This window comes from Ambystoma mexicanum, chromosome 3q (genome assembly GCF_040938575.1).
Source record: "Ambystoma mexicanum isolate Mex_15411 chromosome 3q, UKY_AmexF1_1, whole genome shotgun sequence".
Lineage (NCBI taxonomy): Eukaryota > Metazoa > Chordata > Amphibia > Caudata > Ambystomatidae > Ambystoma > Ambystoma mexicanum.
In genome coordinates, this window is record NC_090926.1 from 1,263,826,488 (window position 1) to 1,263,844,761 (window position 18,274).

At 45.7% G+C, this 18,274-nt stretch overlaps 1 protein-coding gene across 1 annotated transcript in view; it reads left to right on the forward strand.

Annotated features, from left to right (window-relative positions):
- AP1M2 (adaptor related protein complex 1 subunit mu 2) overlaps window positions 1-18,274 on the forward strand; it is a 161,088-nt gene that overhangs the window by 81,990 nt on the left and 60,824 nt on the right. Inside the window, exons 7-8 of the mRNA XM_069604294.1 lie at window positions 16,800-16,942; window positions 17,442-17,513. Of these exons, the coding sequence (XP_069460395.1) occupies window positions 16,800-16,942; window positions 17,442-17,513 (215 nt within the window). The remainder of the gene's footprint in view (window positions 1-16,799; window positions 16,943-17,441; window positions 17,514-18,274) is intronic.

Below are 18,274 nucleotides of genomic sequence, written 5' to 3' on the forward strand. Positions count from 1 at the left end.
GATTATTGCTTTATAGCGACATCGTGGAGTATGAAAGGCTGGGGGACAGCTACGCCCACTGCTTAGAACTGTGGAGATTAAAGGAAACGGCAACGAGATTGTGAACATTCAGTACAGCAAACCAGAGTATCTCCCTGTGTGCATAAAAAAACACTTTGACACCATCAACCTACAGATAAGATGCAATTGGGGCAGTTTGTTTGTTTAATTTAAATATGTAAATATCGGGCTGCGGTTGCACTTCAGACGCTCAGGCTGAAAGACTAATGAAAGCAGTGCTATAATGGCAGTGGTGAAGAACTATGGAGACCAAGGGCTTACATGGAATATTACATGAACCAAGCCAGTTACGGTGATCAACCGTATTTTAGCACAGCCCCCATCTTTTATGGGGTGAGACTCTGCGGTATCTTTTAAAAGTCCTTTTTTTTTTTTTTTAGACGCGCAATGCTCTTTCTACGGCGCAGCTTTGAATTTATTAAACCACACGTGAAAACGGCGGACAGCCATATTACAAAAGATGTCATAGGAAGTGTGACAACGGTGGTTGCTGAGCGGCTAGCCAGACAGAAAAAGAAGGGTTGGGGCTTATTTATAAATCGCGTAGAAGCATTTAGAGGTACAGATCGGCATCCGTGTTGCACGGTCCCCCAAGACCCAACTGGAAAAACTGATCAAATCACCGCTGCGCACCAACGGATGAGGAAAAAGAAACTTGTTATTCCTAAAAAAACACAAGGGTAGTGATATTTTCTAAAGAACAATGGCCGTCCTACACAGAGCACAGCTGTTGGCTCTATCACCGCTAGGCCCCATAGAATATTTTGTATCTGGTTCCACCGATATGTATCTGGATTTGATCGATACGCTGCTACATCTAACCTGTAAAATAACAAAGGCTGATGGAACCGACACCGCTGCTACAGCGCGAGTGTGCACAATCTCTTACCCAATAGCCAGCATGATCAATCGGGGGGATGTGCCGCTCAGCGATTGACTGATAATGCAGAGCAATAACATGAACACCTACTGAGCCTATTGTCATGGCCACAGACCCCAGAACACCAAACCACACCATCTAGTGATGGGGGCAATGGGTCACTTGAGTCAATTATGTCCGTTTTGGGACCTATAAACACAGGAGCCCTGGCAGGACTCAGTCCTGGCGCCAGGCTCATATAGAGATGTGAGCAGGAACACTTTATTTCTGTGCAGGAGTGCCTTTATTTTACAAGAACTTTCCAGAACCTGATAGCCTTTATTCCAGAGAACATCCTCATGTGCTAACTCATCGGGTGTGGCAGTCAGGCTGAACCTGGTGGACGTGGCTTCAGAAACTCAGCTATATAAGCTGCTCCATCCTTAAGGCCGGTGCTTCCCGTTAATGTGCACTCGCGTGCAACGTGACGCTCCCTGCCACTTGGACCAGTTTACTTACTTTTTGGAAACCAGGCGTTCTCTTGCATACTCACCTCCAGGAGACCGGTGCTTCATCGCTTCATCTGCAGACTCATCTCCTGACATCCAGAGATCTTGATCCTGACTCTGCAGCACCATACTCTGCATCCACAAACTCGGACCCTGTGAAGAAGAAAGACAAGGTTAGAACATCCGTCCTAGGGCCGCGCCGTATTTGAACCCCGCGCGCCCCCTAGTTAACAATTTACCAGCTACTGTACCACTGCAGCTTCGTTCCTCATTCCCTCCGACTGTCACATCGAGCTTTGCAGCTTCTGCCGGGCCGGCAACATCATCTGCAAGGGAAGAAGGCAAAAGAGCAAATATCAAAGTGGAACGGACAAACTTTACAATACAACAAAACAGACGAGGAAAGACCAAGGCAAACAGACACTTACCTGAAGTATAGTGGCTTAGTCGCAGCAGGACTGGACTACCACATGCAAGGGACCAGTGAAGGAACTCTGTCCAGATCAGACAAGCGCCCCTGCCAGAAGAGGCATTACAAAGTGCTCGCCAAAACTAATCAACAGGTGAGCTTTCCAGGATCAATGCCTCCCATGGGTACCACAGTTTGGGAGAAGGGGTCTGGAAGGGGATCAGGCGCACAAGCTGGCATACTCATGCCCCCTATTCTCCACGCAGGAGCAGTCCCGAGCAGCATCACCTATTACCACCAGTCACCACATAAGTGCAGGGGGCGAAGTCAGACCCGAGCGACCTCCCCACCGGGAGGGCTGCCACCGTGCCCCATCGCCTGCGCAGAGACAGGGGAGCGTAACAACTTCATAGAGAACCTGTTAAATTATAGCAGCAATGTCCTGGACAAACAGCTGTCAGCCGGTCTCTTTTACCTCGATAACTCAGGGCATTTCGACAGCACCGCTCTAGTGTAACGCTTACCTGGTATCCACAGGGATGTCACTCAGCCTGTTCTGACCTCTTACGACCTCAAACCCTTCCCTGGAGTCTACTCGACTGGAGACTGGGCCTGAAACACAGGATTGGTAGAGTTTAACTCCCTATTGTCTCTGTGTGCTTGAACCCCTTCTTCCCCGGGGTCCAACCCTTCCCTTTGATCCAAAGCTCACCTTGTTTTCTTGGAAAGTGTGCTCTCCGTCCTGCTTTCAGCGCAGGGGCGCGTTGATTGATGCAGGCTATTTGCTGCCTAGTTACTTCACTGGCAGGAGTCCGACAGGTAAGTATGAGTCTTTTGAACAGTTCTCTAACTTCGTTCCTTTCCTTCCTTAGATGATGGCCGGCGTCCGGGAATGGCGACATGCTGCTGAGATGAGTAGCGCTGAAGGTGAGTGAGCCCGATGCTTGATGCACCCCTTTTGTATTTGCATTGAACTGAGTTCTTTTTCTGTGTCTTAAGTGCCGCGACGTTTTCAGCGTGGATGCCGGTTATGAAGAAATGCAGTGAGTAAGCGCGGTATGCAGCGCCTCTAGATGTTGCCACGCTAATCTGGAGTGTCTTTTCCCTCTTGCAGATGGATTAGAGGTTCCAGAGACAGAGTTCCCCCAGAGCGGCTGGGATTCAGTTAAGCGTTTGAAGCTCGTACAGTCTTTAAAAATAAGATGACATTTGCTGAATGCTTACTAATGCCTTTTTTCTGTTCTTTTCCCTTTTCCTTAGGAAGCGGCTTGCCGGGATGGGAATGACAATGCCGAAGATGCCAGCAGAACAGAAGGAGCGATGAATGATGGGCAGAAGCGCCGCAAGGTAAGGCTGTTCCTAACGGTGTTCTTGTTCTTGCAGGAGCTGAGCGCAGAAGAAAGATGCAGGCCTACTAGAGACCGATCCGAACACGAGGAGGTGCAGAACACACAAAACATGTTTCTCAGCCTGGGCGTGGCTTAAATAGTGTCTGGGTATCCCAGGTGTCTCTGGGCTGAACCACACCCAAAAGACTAGACTGCACATGCAGTTCTGGGAACTGAAATATGTGGGGGCATCCATCTTGTCCCCATCAATGCACTACAAGTCCAATCCCCAATGTTATCCTATGTGAATGAGTGGGTCTGGTGCCACAAGCGCCAAGTCTGACTCCAAGTGGGTCTTTGGAGGGATGGAGAGGCCCTTGAGGGCCATGTAGGTGATCGTGGCCTGGCTCCAGCCTGACCTCTTGAGGGCTGGGGACATGAGGGGCAGGAATCATGACATCTGGTTGGTGATAACAAGGGATTTGTTAAGAGCCCATCATGCCAGGACCAGCAGAGAATTTGATTTACCAGGCCGCCTACACGCCAAACTATTCTTTCAGGATAAACTATTGATTAACAGCGTTGATCTTAAAGTGAAACTATCCAGAAATACAGATGCTTTCTGCCTCATGACTAGGGATGCAGAGCAATACAAACTAGTCATTGTATTGGCAAATTTATGCATGAAGCATGTACGCGTCTCACTGACTGTTAGACTGGTGCATACAGAGGTGCTCCAGCTATCTAACGTGAAATACTCTGTGGAGAGATTCGTTCTAAAAGTCTTCAGCATACCGGTAGCCGCAGTACCAGTCAAGACAACCTGTTTGCAGCTCCCTAAAACAATAATCATGGGGATTGTTGAAACAATGGCCCACGATGGGGCATACGATAAAAACCCCTTCGGGTTCAAACACTGTAACATGAGCTATGCGGCGCTGCACATGGATGGTGTTTTCGATCCCCGCCAAAGCGTATACCCTTAACTTTGGACTTCTGAACACACTCGGGGAATACATGTGGCGGTTCCATTTACACGCAACGAATATGCTCTCGCCTATGCCTTACTGGCCTTTGATCTAAGACCCGATAACTAATGCATCAGTGGGGCATTTCAACCTTGCGAGGACCGGAAACCTATACGCTGCGATAGTTTGAAGGAAACCTGACCACCACACATTCGCTGCTGTTGTGTAGCGTTTTTGATGGCGTTCTTGAGTTCAACGCGCAGAGAAACCTACTTTTTGATCTCTACATGTAAGAGGATTTCTGCACAAGCATAGACGCGCACGAAAAACATTTCACAGTGTGTATGCCAGAGATGCATGTTGCAGCCGTCTACCCAGAAATTGCCCTGTAAGCCTGGAGGGGAACACCGACCCGCAGGACCTGGGGTGGAACACACTGGATACCACTGTGGCTGGAGGGGGGTGTGTTAACAGTGTTTTACAGTTTGGCACGCTTCCCGCACCACCCCATATACACCCCAGAGTTTTAACAGACTATGTAAGAAGCATCGCAAAGTATTTGCGCTATATTACTGTGCTGGTACAAGACTCTAAAGCCATGACCTGCCGTCAACACTGTATGTTCTTCATCACTCAAATGTAAGAATGGAGAACGCTGTCGGGGCTGGATGAGCGGGGGCTGCTTATGGGTGTGCTTAACGTGCTGTGTTGGCAAGGAGTTGTGCGAGCCCACAGGCAACATTACCCATGACCAAAGCCGGTATATTTAAATCAGCCACCGCCTGCATAAACTCGTTCCAGCCGATTGTGGGGGGGGGGGGCATTTATTGTAGAAGTGGGGTGTCGGTTTTGTATGGGAGGAGAGGTATTTTGGTCCCCTTCCCCCCCCTCCATTCCGACCCGCTTGCACATTATACTCGCCCAACAGCTACCCATGCGCCTGTGGCCAAAGGTGCCGGATAGTCGCGGGACGACCCATACGGATGCAAAGCCCTGCCAGAAGACAGATTATTGACTAAATTTTGAACCAAACCCCAACTCCATTTTGTACATGTTAAAGCAGGATGCATAAACAAAACCAGCCTGCAGGGCTGCAGCTCTCCCCTTCGAGATCGCACACAGTGAGCCAGTTATCTCCCTCACCCTCCTCCCCTCTGTGTCCCTGCAGCAGCTCTGGTCTCACGGGAGACTAGGCTCAAACACGCTACAAGACAAACACTGTAATCTTTTGCCTTCCTCCGTCCATCATTGACCTGGGAATGACCGGGAAAGAGTTTAGGTCTGGGAGAAACAATCATCTCCCCAAACATGTCCAATCACTTGCAGACCCTACATTTAAAATAGATGCTGTGGATAACCCCCCCCACCCCCAACCTCACTCCTCTTTTGAAGTAACAGATGCATACCCCATGCCTGTGTGCCACCCTGTTTCACCCACAATGCTAATCCCCGCTGTAAATCCCCTTCTGCGGTTATGTGTTATGGGGCCGAATCTATGTCATATAACAAAACAATCCTTTATTCATGTATCTCAATCAATTGCACTGTACACAAAGTTATGATCTATGTCCTGGTCCTATATTGTTGGTTACGCATCATTTCTTACCAAAGACATACGTTAATGTAAGATATGCCAAGTGGCTCGCTTGATATGATGCAAACTATATAATCAACATGCTCACTGGTTTTTAATACTATGTATATTCACAAATGTGTTCAGATGGTTTACGATGTTCATACGTACAATAAACAGCAAAGCCACAAGGCTAATGTAAATGGAGTTATTTTTTGCAGCAGATGATCATGGTAAATGCGAAGGCACAGCATAAAATGTAATCGGAGCTCGTTCATTATTTGTTGTACATGTAGTGCCAATATCCTGGGTTTATTCCATCCTAATCATTCGCATATGATCCCACAAATCGAACGAGACCAAGCCTAAGCGCTCGCATCCTTCTCCCCCCCCACCCCTCTCTTGCAGCGCCGCACATTCAGCCCCCCAACATTCTCCCCCCTCATGATGGGATCATGGCTTAATGCTCTTGTCTCACTGATGCCCTGATGCTACAACGATGTCACCATAAACTTGCTCCACACCCCCAGACTCTGGTTAAAAAAATATGGGCAACAAGCCACTCAACCCAAAGCCTTTTGATGTAACAGTTTAATGCCCCTCATCGGTGTGCCACCCCCGCTCACTAATCCTACATATATTCCTCTCACGATAACAAACAATAAACCATTCTTTCATGGGATCTAAAGGAATGGTTAACGAATGTGACAACATAATATTGTGAATAGGCCAGGCACCTGGACTCTCATTTTTATCGTCCAGGTCAAATGTCTAGTAATATAACTCTTATATGTCAAAATGTATAGATAATGTTCAAGGTATGTGTGGCCACAAGGGAAAATGTTTAAGTAGTTTATATCTTCACGACTTGAACATCTCGCCTGACCCTGCACCCCATCCAGATTAGCCCAGCTGACCCATGTGCTCTATGAAGTAACCAGGTCTATGCCAGCCAATCCGGGAGCACCGCCCCTACAGCATGGATACAGTCCTGTCCCCTTCATCCAATGATTTCAACTTATTATATCCCCTATAGCACACGTCATAGACGGCATGATTTTGTAATGGAATGTGTATTTTCTGATGTTTGAGCAGAGCGCTCTCTGTGTTTGCAGAGTTCTCTGCTTGTCCTATTTCGTTTTGGATGAACTTTACTTTTTATCTTCACCCGCACTTGGTCTTGGTCTCATTCCCTCCCGGGGTGTGTCCATTATTGACTCTCGTTGGGGAGTTATCACTGTATTTTGGGGGACGCTCACTTTCAGTTTGTAACCCTTCCTGCTAGATCGTGCAAGTTTGAACCCCTTAAGACCTTGACTTTATAAATAAACTCTACCCTATCGGGCCACGCGACCACATCCATACGTTTCATCTTATGTAGCAATAGTTCCGCGTTGGGTTTAGAGCGCTGGCTAAATCAGGATCAACCACAACCAAATCGGTTCCCTCGCACCGCTAGATTCCTCGGGCAGCATGTATAAAGTTTAATTGCTTTTCTCTGCATCGCTGTGTCAGTGTCACGAAACACACCACTCGATCACACACAACCCAGACCACACCGCAGCAGGCCACTCCGCAACACGATACCTGTAGCAGGGATCCCTCCTGGTTGTGCCCCTCCAAATTCCGCTGCATCAGGAGCCCAGCGCTATGGAAGCGATGCACAGCATCATGGAGATTATGGCCACGGTGGCGCTGGGCGTGCCAGCTTTCGTCGGCTCTACTTCCGGGTCACGTGTCATTCGACATCACTCACGTGACACCAAGAGGCCGGTCCGCCCAGCCAATCCCGTTGCCACTTCCCGGTTGTACGGGTCACGTGACACACAACACCACTCGCATGGTTCAATGGGGATGCGGTCACGTGGTCAAAGTACCGGCTTAAAAGAACGCTGAAACTACTCTGCCACGCTTCTCAGCTGTTGTTCAGCATTACAAGTGGCGTTTGTCATGTTTGGATCCTGTTTTCCCGGCTTTTGGACCTTGTTTTTGTGTATTACAGGATTGCCAATGCCTGTGTCTTGGATTTGGTGCTTTGGACATTGTTTTTTCACGGACTTTGGACTTTTTGGCTTTGAACATTTGGACTACTCTCTGGAATTCTTCATAGGCTCAAGTTTGCTTTTGTGCTCCAGCTGTGCTCAATGTCAGGTGCTTCAACCTCAAGGGGTTCTAGGGTCCAGTGCCCTCCCGGTACTTTCCCCATCATCTAAGCTCGAGGTTGCTTTTGGACTCCAGTTGTGCTCAGCGTCGGGTGCTCCAACCTCACAGGTTTCTAGGTTCCAGTGCCCTCCTATTACTCCCCCCAGCTACCACGACCATTGCACAATGTGGGGCCCTCAATCCTGACTCATCCTGCAAGTTAGGTAGGTGTTGCCCTCTCCTTCTATTCTTGATCTGATACGTAATTCTTGGTATTGTACTTACCTTTGCCTAACCATTTTCCTTACAGCTACCTGGTACCCGTGTTCCTGCCCCTTCGTATCTGTGGCCTCAATAACTGGTGAGGGAGTATTTTTTTTTTTTTATTTTATTTATTTATTTTTTTCTCTCTCTCACTGGTGCTTGGGGACGGAGGTATTCATAGACATCGCAGAGTCTCGGCGTGACAGTCAGTTATGGTTGAAGCATTTGTGCAGAATAGTCCAATACACTGCCACTTTATCATGCGCCGATAAATCAGATCTGTTCAAAACATACTTAATTTCCGAGTCGAGACGCATGCTAGCAACTTTTCGTGTATCCCAATCCAGCGGAGCTGTGGGGCGTCAAGTTTTCTAACTGGCGATTGTCCACAGGATACATTTCATGGGCATGGTCATTATTGGGCCCCGAGCAAGCTGTTGATTAGCGGTAGGGCTATGCCAATGAGCTATTCTATGAATCCGCTGGCCTGCAAGACCACTTTTCTTTCAGCCCCTACCGATATTTGCTTATTACAGTTTTTTTTTATGCCCTTCTTTTTCAACACACTTATTTGGCGGTTTTAGGGGCACGTGTCCCTTGTTAAGTGTTCTGAGCAATCTGCAATAGCGGCCACCAGATTGTCTGAGGCAGCGGCTAGAATGGGCTTACATTGTCGAGGGGAGTGCATATACAAGCATTTTCAACAGCACAATGTTTCTTGGTATGCGTGTCGACATTGTGAAAGCGCAACAGGGTACTGATGCGATATTGTGCTTAATTTTGTTTTTTAGATGTCTACTTGGAATACAAACAGCGGGTAATCTGGCGAAAATCTATAATCCTCTAGAGTTGCTGTTTCTAAATCAACCAGGAGATATCAGTCTTCAAAATCTTCCATTAAAAGTGCGTTTTGGTCAGATACATCTGGCGGGCTATCGTGGATAGTTACTGTTTATCCCATTTAACAGTCAATAACACTATTTTAGTGTTTTTTTTTTAATCTTCTCCTTGTTCAATAAGTTTTCCACAATACGACGGCTTTTTCTTGTTCAGCATTCTGACCCCCCTCGGTCATCAAATCGTCCACAATCATTTTCAACACGCTTGGTAATAAACAATTCTTGTTGAGACTCTCTGGCATTCATTCTGCAAACTGAAGGTGTTTAAACTGCTGTTGCAGGGTGTAGAAATTAGGTTGCCAGCAGCTGTAAAACCAAATAATATTTTTGAGCAGCATGTGATTTCACGGAGTGGGGTTTTTCTAAATGTTTTTGGACAAAATAACTTGCTGCAGCGAGAAGGGCCTGCCACCGTGCACGAAGCATGTGCAGATACCCAATTATGAGCCTCTCCGTGAGTTTAAATCACTTTGAATGGTTCACCTTTCAAGCTTCTAAAAGTTGATAAAGCAAACCTTACTACGGCTGCACGCTTCTATCAGTCGTTTAAGTGCTATGTCGAAACTTGCACCGAATTGTAAAAAAAGCTGTAAATAAAAAAAAAAATACTGCATTATACATCTTGAAAACTGTATAAAACTATCATGCACAACATGGCTTTAGAAGTTATAATTTCACTCAGCATATAGCGCCCCAGCCCAGCGCACCTGTAAAAAAACACTTTGTCAGGCATTCCACAGCACAATTTTTCAGAAATAGGAGAAAAATTTGGGGTGTTGGAGCCACGGAACCCTTTGGATGAAACAAAGGAAGAACTCCATGTTACGGGGTCCCAGCAACCCTTCAGACCCCGATGGGTGAACCAGAAACTACTTTGATCTTAGGCCCTGCCCCCGACATTCCTCTGGATAAATCAAAAACAGTGCTTCACACTCTGTGGTGTCGGTTTTCAAAACTCTGTGGTCGATGGCTTGGTGGCAGCAGCTCCTCCAGCGTACAGCACTTGGTGATGACAAAGCAATGGGAGACCTGCAGACCCACGCGGGTCTAGTGTTGAATTTACAAACGAACTCTGCAGCGTTGGGGTCCCCAAATCACATGACCCTTGCTGATGCTGTAACAAAAGAGGGTACCCCGTTTCGGTGTCATTAAAACATTCCAAATGTGTTGATCCATGCAGGACAGACCCCGTCCCGTAGCCCTCAAAAGCCCCAGTAGAAACATGTTGCATCATTCCATTCATCTCGTTACATCCAAGATTTCTTGAACCATCTGCCAAAAGCACCACCCCACCCTGCATCCTGCCATCCGTAAATTGCTGAATCAGTCACTCTACAATTCACATCCAGAGATTGCGATGCTATGCCATCCTGGTGTTTTAGGCATTTCTATAAAAACAGAGAAATATAGAATCCGTGGCTTAAATGTTAATATTTATACCCGAGTCAGAATATAAGATTCTGAATCTCAGCAGATTAGAACATTTCAACCGGTTGTGTGATCTGTGACACATTTACAAACTGAACATTCTTGATAAAAAGGCACTGTTATATTTTAAAATCATGACACACCGTTGAGAAAACAATACAATAGTGACAATGTAACCAGCAGGCACAGTGCGGCCATTTGGACCGGTAGGGACAGCAGCGGGATCGCTGCTGCAATACTGCGGCTGTCCTTAATGGTCCAAGTGGCTAACCTGTCCTTAATGGTCCAAATGGTTGCACTGTCTGATGGTCAACTGTGCTCTCCAGCAAATTTGAAATAGCCCCTGTGTTTAAAATAAATATGTAACACACAATATTACGTATCTAACACACATTTGTGTTTTTAAAACTGACGCACATGCACCCACACTTTGCTGGAATTTGTGATTGTAATAATACACATGAACACACCTTTCTGCCTGTGCTTAACATGCTGAGCTATCCTCTGAACCATCACCACGCTTAAGTTTATCAAAATATATTTCTACTTTGGCTATTGTAAATGTTCACTACAGCCTCATAGAAATGTGAGTTGGTATCGCTTGATCAGCACGTAATTGACGACAACAGTTGTGTGATGGGGTAGAGGTGCAGCAGCTAGCAGTAAAATATCCAGACGTGTGCTATTTGAGTTTGGTGAACAATGCAAACCGACTTCTTTAGCAAAGGCGGCTCTGTAGTTTAAACACCCCATACCAGAAATGGCTGAAGCTCTCAAAAGTCTAGCTTTCAAATACTGTTTATTTATAGGGCGCCAGAAAACCCTTGGGTAGCTGGGCGCACACAATAACAAGAATGCTTAGAACCTGGTTACAGGTTGCATATTACAGGTTGTTGGTAACATAAATTGTATACAGTAATTACATTATGTACATTCTATACATGTAAGGGTGGAAAGGTAACCAATTATATACAGTAAATACATTATGTACATTTTACATGTAAGAGTTGAGGGGTACGTGTGTCATCAGATCACAATGCTCAGGGTCACCGGTTTCAGAGGTCGTTGCGTTGAAGCCAGGTGCGGGCATCGCTTAACTGAAGTAGAGCTGTTAACTATCTTGCGGATATTTAAAAAACATGCTCACACACATTGCTTGCAACAAAGTATTTGGTTAGTGGTTGGTAATTAACTCTGACCCCGCACAAAAGCCCCCAAGACCCTAAAACATTGCAAAGTCTGCAAAGAAACACATGTCTTTACATGACAAATGTCACGCTTGTTGTCTCTAGCTTTTAGAGTTGTCAATACCTGCTAACACAGATTGACTAGGCCTAACACTGCCGTTCACATTTTAAAAGCACAATGCCCTGCTGTTCGATAAATCTTTTGAAAAATATATGCAAACCCTCACCCAGCCTTCCCGGGGGATGTCTCTTACCTTATTCACACTGTGTCGTTCAATTCCTCAAAGTCAAGGTAAGATGATGAGCTGGGCCTGGGGCGGTGTCTTCCTGCTCCGGCCGAGTTATCTGCCTTCATAGTAGGTTTCCAAAGGGCTCCCGCACCAGCCCTCTCCTGCTCACCATTGGCCCAGTAAGCCGGGTTCCACTGGGAGCTGCACCTGGAGGGGGCTGTCCGTGTTAGATTTTCACTTTTGCTGGGGTGGCAGTACCTCACACATCCAGTTGTGCAAGCCCGGCGCTGTAACAATGGTTCAGGGGACCTCTCTTTTATAGAACAAGTTACATCTTTTTGTAGAAGGGGCTTTGTAGTTCTTTTTCCCCTCGTGACACTCGGCTCACAACATTAGCGCTACATTATTTTTTAATGTCCCACATTGGCTCCTTGTGTGAGCACGCGATACTCTGCCTTGGATCTCTTGACATTGCCAATTTGTCCCGCCTATTCTAATAGCTATTTAAAGTTCTGGGTTTATCAGGAGATGTGCACGTGCGGGGGCCTGGGGCATTATCATGAATGCCCATCATTTTTAAATGTTTGATATTATCACTTTAAATTGAGTGAGCCCGAGATACTCAGCCCAGTGTCTCCTGACAGTGTCATTTCGTAGCACCTAATTAAAATACTTGGTCAAACCTCTTGTGCATGACAAGAACCCCGATCCACAGGCTGCACCCTGTCGTCTAAGCTCAAATTCCGCGGGGGGCAGCGCGCTATCTTTCAGCACAGCACAAATGCATTAAATTAAGCTTTTTACAAAACACTTGGAGTTTGAGGGAAATGCATTGCCCACAGCCGCGCATAGACCTTTGATTTTGGTGGTGGAAATGTTATATATTTTTATTTCGTTCAGTCTCTCCCAATCAGTGTGTGTAACCCCTGCCAGCAACTTTTTCAGAGCAGGCTATTCTCATGTAGTCTCTCTCACTCTCTCGCACACCTTTTATATAGAATCCTTATAAAATCATGTCAGTGATCACTTTGGAATTATATTTTAAAACCCCTATCAAGTTCTGACATCATTTAACGCGCCTAGATATATATTTATAGAACTCTTAGCACTGTACCTTCACCCAGTCTGCCTAGCTTTATATTCCATTCCTACCAAACTCTCAAACACGCAGCACCACCCACTCCTGCATCATCGCCGCCTAACAAACCCTAACACTCGCCGTCTAACTCCTCATAATTCACTTTGCCCTCGACCAAGCACAGCGCACACACGATATACAATTTAATATTGAAACATTTTGATATTAAAAATTAATTGACATCAAAAGAAATCAAACCCATATCAAAATAGGATGGGAATAAGGACAACCAGGGGGGTGTTCCCACCTGTCAAAAAATTTTCATTGCAAAAAAGGGGCCCCTATACGTACTAAAATGCACTTCAAATGGTGCAACAGTCCATGTTTCAACGTCTTCTCCTTTCTATGCAGAGACTGGTTAACCTGTGCTGCTGCTGGACTAATGTATTCGCTACAGGGGCCTGTGTTTGACCACATGGTCACAGGTTCGAATCCCGGCAGGCCCACTCAGCCCTTCATCCTTCAGAGGTCGATAAAGCGAGTAGCATGGGTTGGGTTCTAAATGGAGGGGATCTGGGAGATCTATAGCTCCTGCTTCTAGCATAGTAGAGCATGGTTTGCTTGACATTAACTACTACCAGGAGCTACCTTTGGCTCCTAGCCCCAACTGGTGCCTTCCTGCAGTAGCTCCTGCTCGCAGGGTGATGCCCGACACCCAGGCGCTGGTTTTAGCTCATGCTCCTTGAATCTCAATATCGAACCCTGGAATGGTATCAAGATACCCCTTCTGGGGGTGAACGTGGGCTGTAGCTGCACAACTGTTACTTCCCTAGCATAGACTAAATGGATCTATATGATAAAAAAAACACTTTCTAAAGTTTAACTTCTCAAAGTCTTCTTTCTGAATAATTTTTAGTTTCTTTTTTGTATTTCATAACTGCTTTTGCAACAATTTATATTGAATAAATACTTTTGGATTCCTTTTTGTCGGGGTCGGGGTGGGGGTGGAGAAGTGTTTTGTTCTTGCTGGTTTAAAACATCTTATTTACTGCTTCATGTTGTGGTGGTGCTGGGGCCAGAGCGTTTGCTTCGGTGTTGGGGAATTCCTACCAGCACTGTTACTGGAATGGCACAGTACCAGTCTGCGGGCCAGGGGCAGACATGCCGGGTGGAACGTCACCTGCTCACAGAGTTCTCACAGGAGCACTGGCTTTTCTTTTTCTCTCTTTCTCTCTCTCCCTCTTTCCCTTTTTCTTTCTCTTTCTCTTACTCTCTCTCTTACTCTCTCTTACTCTCTCTTTCTCTCTCTCTCTTTCTCTCTCTCTCTCTCTTTCTCTCTCTCTTTCTCTCTCTCTTTCTCTCTCTCTTTCTCTCTCTCTTTCTCTCTCTCTTTCTCTCTCTCTCTCCCCCCCCCCCCCCCCCCTTGGCTTTTCAACCTCTACCTGGCCCCTCTATCCCATTTGATCTCCACCTTCTCTCCTAATTATGACACTCGACATCTTCCTCTCTCGTTCCTGATTGCCTGTCTGCTATTCAGGCATGGTTGGTGCACTGCTAACGATCTGCCTTAATGCCAGTAGGCCAGAGATCCTTCTCCTTGGGACTACCTGCTCCCTCTTTCCCTGCCACACTCTGGCCACTCTCCTTGGGTGCCCTCCTGTAAGGCAAAAAAACCTTGGTCTCATATTGGACTCCTCTCTCCTTCTCTACTCTCATCACAGACCTTGCCAAAAAGGCCCCCTTTCAGCTGCACCATATGCATTTTCCCTTTCCTCACCTTCCCCCATAAAATCAATGTGTCCAGAGCTCGGATCCTCTCCAGGCAGGACTACTGCAACAGCCTCTTCCCCAATCTGCCTAACTCCTCCCTTCGCCCCCCTTCAACTAATCTAGAACAGGACTGCAAGACTTATCCTTGTTCTCAAGCCCAGGGACAGCATCTCTCCAGCCCTAAAATCTCTCCACTGGCTCCCGGCTGTAGCGAGGATCAAGTTCAAGACCCTCTGCATCATCCTTAGCTTTATGGATTATTGCAAACATGCACGCTTTATCCAGGCAAGCTACTTTTTTAAAATAGTTTTTTGGGGGGGTTTCTTGTTGCTTGACCAAAGATTAACTGCCATGTTTGCCCAGCAATGTATATACATTCTTGAATAGCAATCTTTAGATTTCATGCACCTTAGAAATAGTTCTTTAGAGTCCTCAATGAGTCGCTCAGTTTCAAACTTTGCTTTATTTTTGTTTGACAATTACTTGGTTTCATTTTTCAATCTTTTGGTCAAATTTTTCTTTAAACTTTTCCAAAAAACCTCTACACGTGTTTCACACTTGGGCGTGGCTCCTCAGGAGGTCAGATTGCTAATGGCCTTGATGGTCAAAATGTTTGTTTTGAATTCAATTATCTTAAGTTTACATTTTTGTAATTTTTAATATTTTACTTCTGAAAAAACTAAAGAAAGAAGCTTAGAAATATGACACACAAATTAGAAACAAATTTTGGTAATCCATGTCAAATGATAATTGTAAAACAAAAATAAAGCAAAGTTTGAAATTGAGCTACTCTCATTGGACCCTGAAGAATTATTTCAAAGGCGCCTGAAATCTAAAGATTGCTATTCAATACAATTCTTAGCTTTATTAAGCTATCATCTTCTCAGGATTTACCGCCAGTTTGCTTTATCCTTAAACCAAACTTCATTATTCATTCATGTGTCACTCTGAGACCAGGGGTCATCTTTACATCCGCACCTCGGAGCTTGAGTCTACTTTCTGGGTGCCTACATAAGTTAGCAAGAGAGTCATGGCTCAAAGATATTCTGAGCATCGCTACCATCTCTTGTTACTCAGCGAAGGCGATATCTGCCAGCATTATGTCTGCTAAAATAGTATGAGGAAATTGAGCTCCAGCATCTTGAATAAATGTACCCTTATTAGACCGTTCCTCTCAGGTAACTCCATTGTCCTCATCAAACGCCTTTTACTTGTAACCTGTTCTTCTGTACAGTAACCAGGGTAGAGCCTCTTGGCTTGTGCCGAGTTGGCTTTGTTGACTTGATCTTATCAGGTTATTCGGTTCCACTAGACACGGGTTACTGTGGACTGACCCACGACTTTGTTTAGATGCTCTTTAATACCAGTAGGTTCACTTTGAGTGAACCTATTATAAAGATGGATATCTTACTTGGCAAGATTAAACCTTTTATCTTTGGCTGGCACATTCTGGCAAATGAGATGGTGCCAGAATATAAGAACCTGGCTGCCCCTATTGTATTTCTGTTTGATCCTCTTTTTGCTAAGATATCTTGCGTTTCTACACTACCCACTTGCCAGCTCGCATTTGCTTATATTTACTGATAGAAGATGAAGTTGGGTGCTTCACTCTGTTTTTAGCTCTTGCATGGTCATTGGAGGTGGGTATATTAAGCTGTTGATCTGGAGTAGCACCTGCTTATAAACATTATGATTTGACTAATGAAAGTTTTACTTACTTAAGAAAAACTAAAAAGACTGGATCATCATGTGTAGATGAAGAGCCTTTTAAGTGAAGCATAAGTGAACTGTCATAAAACTTTAAGTAGATTATGTCCCATCAAGTAGATCTCCTCTCAAGTATTCTCTTCTAATTATTCTGTGGTGCAAAATGAGAAGTGACGCTTTAAATAACCGCTCGACAATTTGTGGGCGCTTGGTGGCCCATAGGCAAAAGCACTGTCTGGATCAGATAGCTTAGTGGTTTCAGCTGCTCTTGATGAATGGGTCTTTTAGGGGCTCACTTCTTGGCATTGGCTTGACCCCACGTAAAGATGACTTTCAGCTTCGTCATGTGGAGACTGGGGTTAATCACATCATGCCCCTCTCTTTTTAGGAAACAAGAACAAGTCGGTGGAGCTGGAGGATGTGAAGTTCCACCAGTGTGTCCGGCTTTCGCGATTTGAAAATGACCGCACCATCTCTTTCATCCCACCGGATGGAGACTTCGAGCTCATGTCCTACCGGCTCAACACGCAGGTAGGCCCTGCCCTCTGACAGCAAGGGCATCACCCATCATCTTGGGAAGCCTTGTCTGAACGAACACTGGTGTGATGGTTCAGAAATCGGGTTCTCTGTAAAAAGGGATATACTATACCATCCTGTATAGGGGTGGCATCCATGAGTGATCTGGGTTCTTCTATTCATTGAAAGTGTGAATGAGTCCTGCTGGGGTTAGGGCCATTTTTCAACAAAAACACTAATATCTACTGGGTATTCAAACCCCATTAATGGGGTTGTCCATTATAATGATATGATAGGTTATTTATAAAGCGCTGAATTCCCGGAGATTTCTAAGCGCGGACCCGGGGATCGAACCTGTGGTGCTCCTTGTCGTCGTGCTTTCCACCCGAGTGAAGGTCAAATGCTGATCAACTGTGTGTCTTTCCTTTGCTGACACCCATCCTGCTGTCCTCTATCAGTCTGGCCTTCAGTCCCAGACACCTGTCAATACTGACACCGTGCTCTCTCCCTGCAGGTGAAGCCGCTCATCTGGATAGAGTCTGTCATTGAGAAGTTTTCACACAGCCGAGTGGAGATCATGATCAAGGTGAGTGAGCAAGGCCACTGAACGAGAGTGTTCTGGGTGAGTCGAACCATAGACTCGAGCCAGTGGACCTACTGAACGGGTATGTTGGTGGGCAACAGAAGAAGTGTGGGTTAAGTATTTGGTGGAGGAACATAAAGAGCATGTTCTGGGTCACAGAACTGGTGTGGTCTGGATCAGCGGACCCACACAATAATCAAGATTTTATTTAGAGTATCATGTTGGATTTGTCCCATGTCTAAGGGCTATTATAATCCCTGTTATCAAATTTAATTGGACTTGCTGAAAGGACAGAGACGGACCTGCCGAAATTCAAGTCTAGGCCTGAGGGTAACTCCTCTCTCGGGAGGTACAAGAATTTTAGAACTGTTGTATGCGCTAGCTGACCCATGTTATGTTATTCAGATTTATAAGGCGCCAAGGCCCGTAGGCATCCAGGCACCGAAAGACAAAAGTGGTGGAGAAAGCTAACGTAGATCCTAATTGAACAGAATAGTCTATCTGTTTGCGGAAAAGATGATCCTCAATTTTACGTGTCTTGGTTGGTAGCGCATTCCATGCTTGTGCCCCCGAACATGAAGGGCCCGTCCCAATCCACGAGATCTTTTAGTTCGTGGCAGCACCAACAAACAGCCCTGCATAGATCTTAAGCATCTATTCGGATGATAAATATTAATCCTCGCCTTCAAATATGAAGGGGCATTTCCAAAGATACATGTATGGCATGTAGTAAGCAATTTAAATTGAATACGAGCTGCCACCGG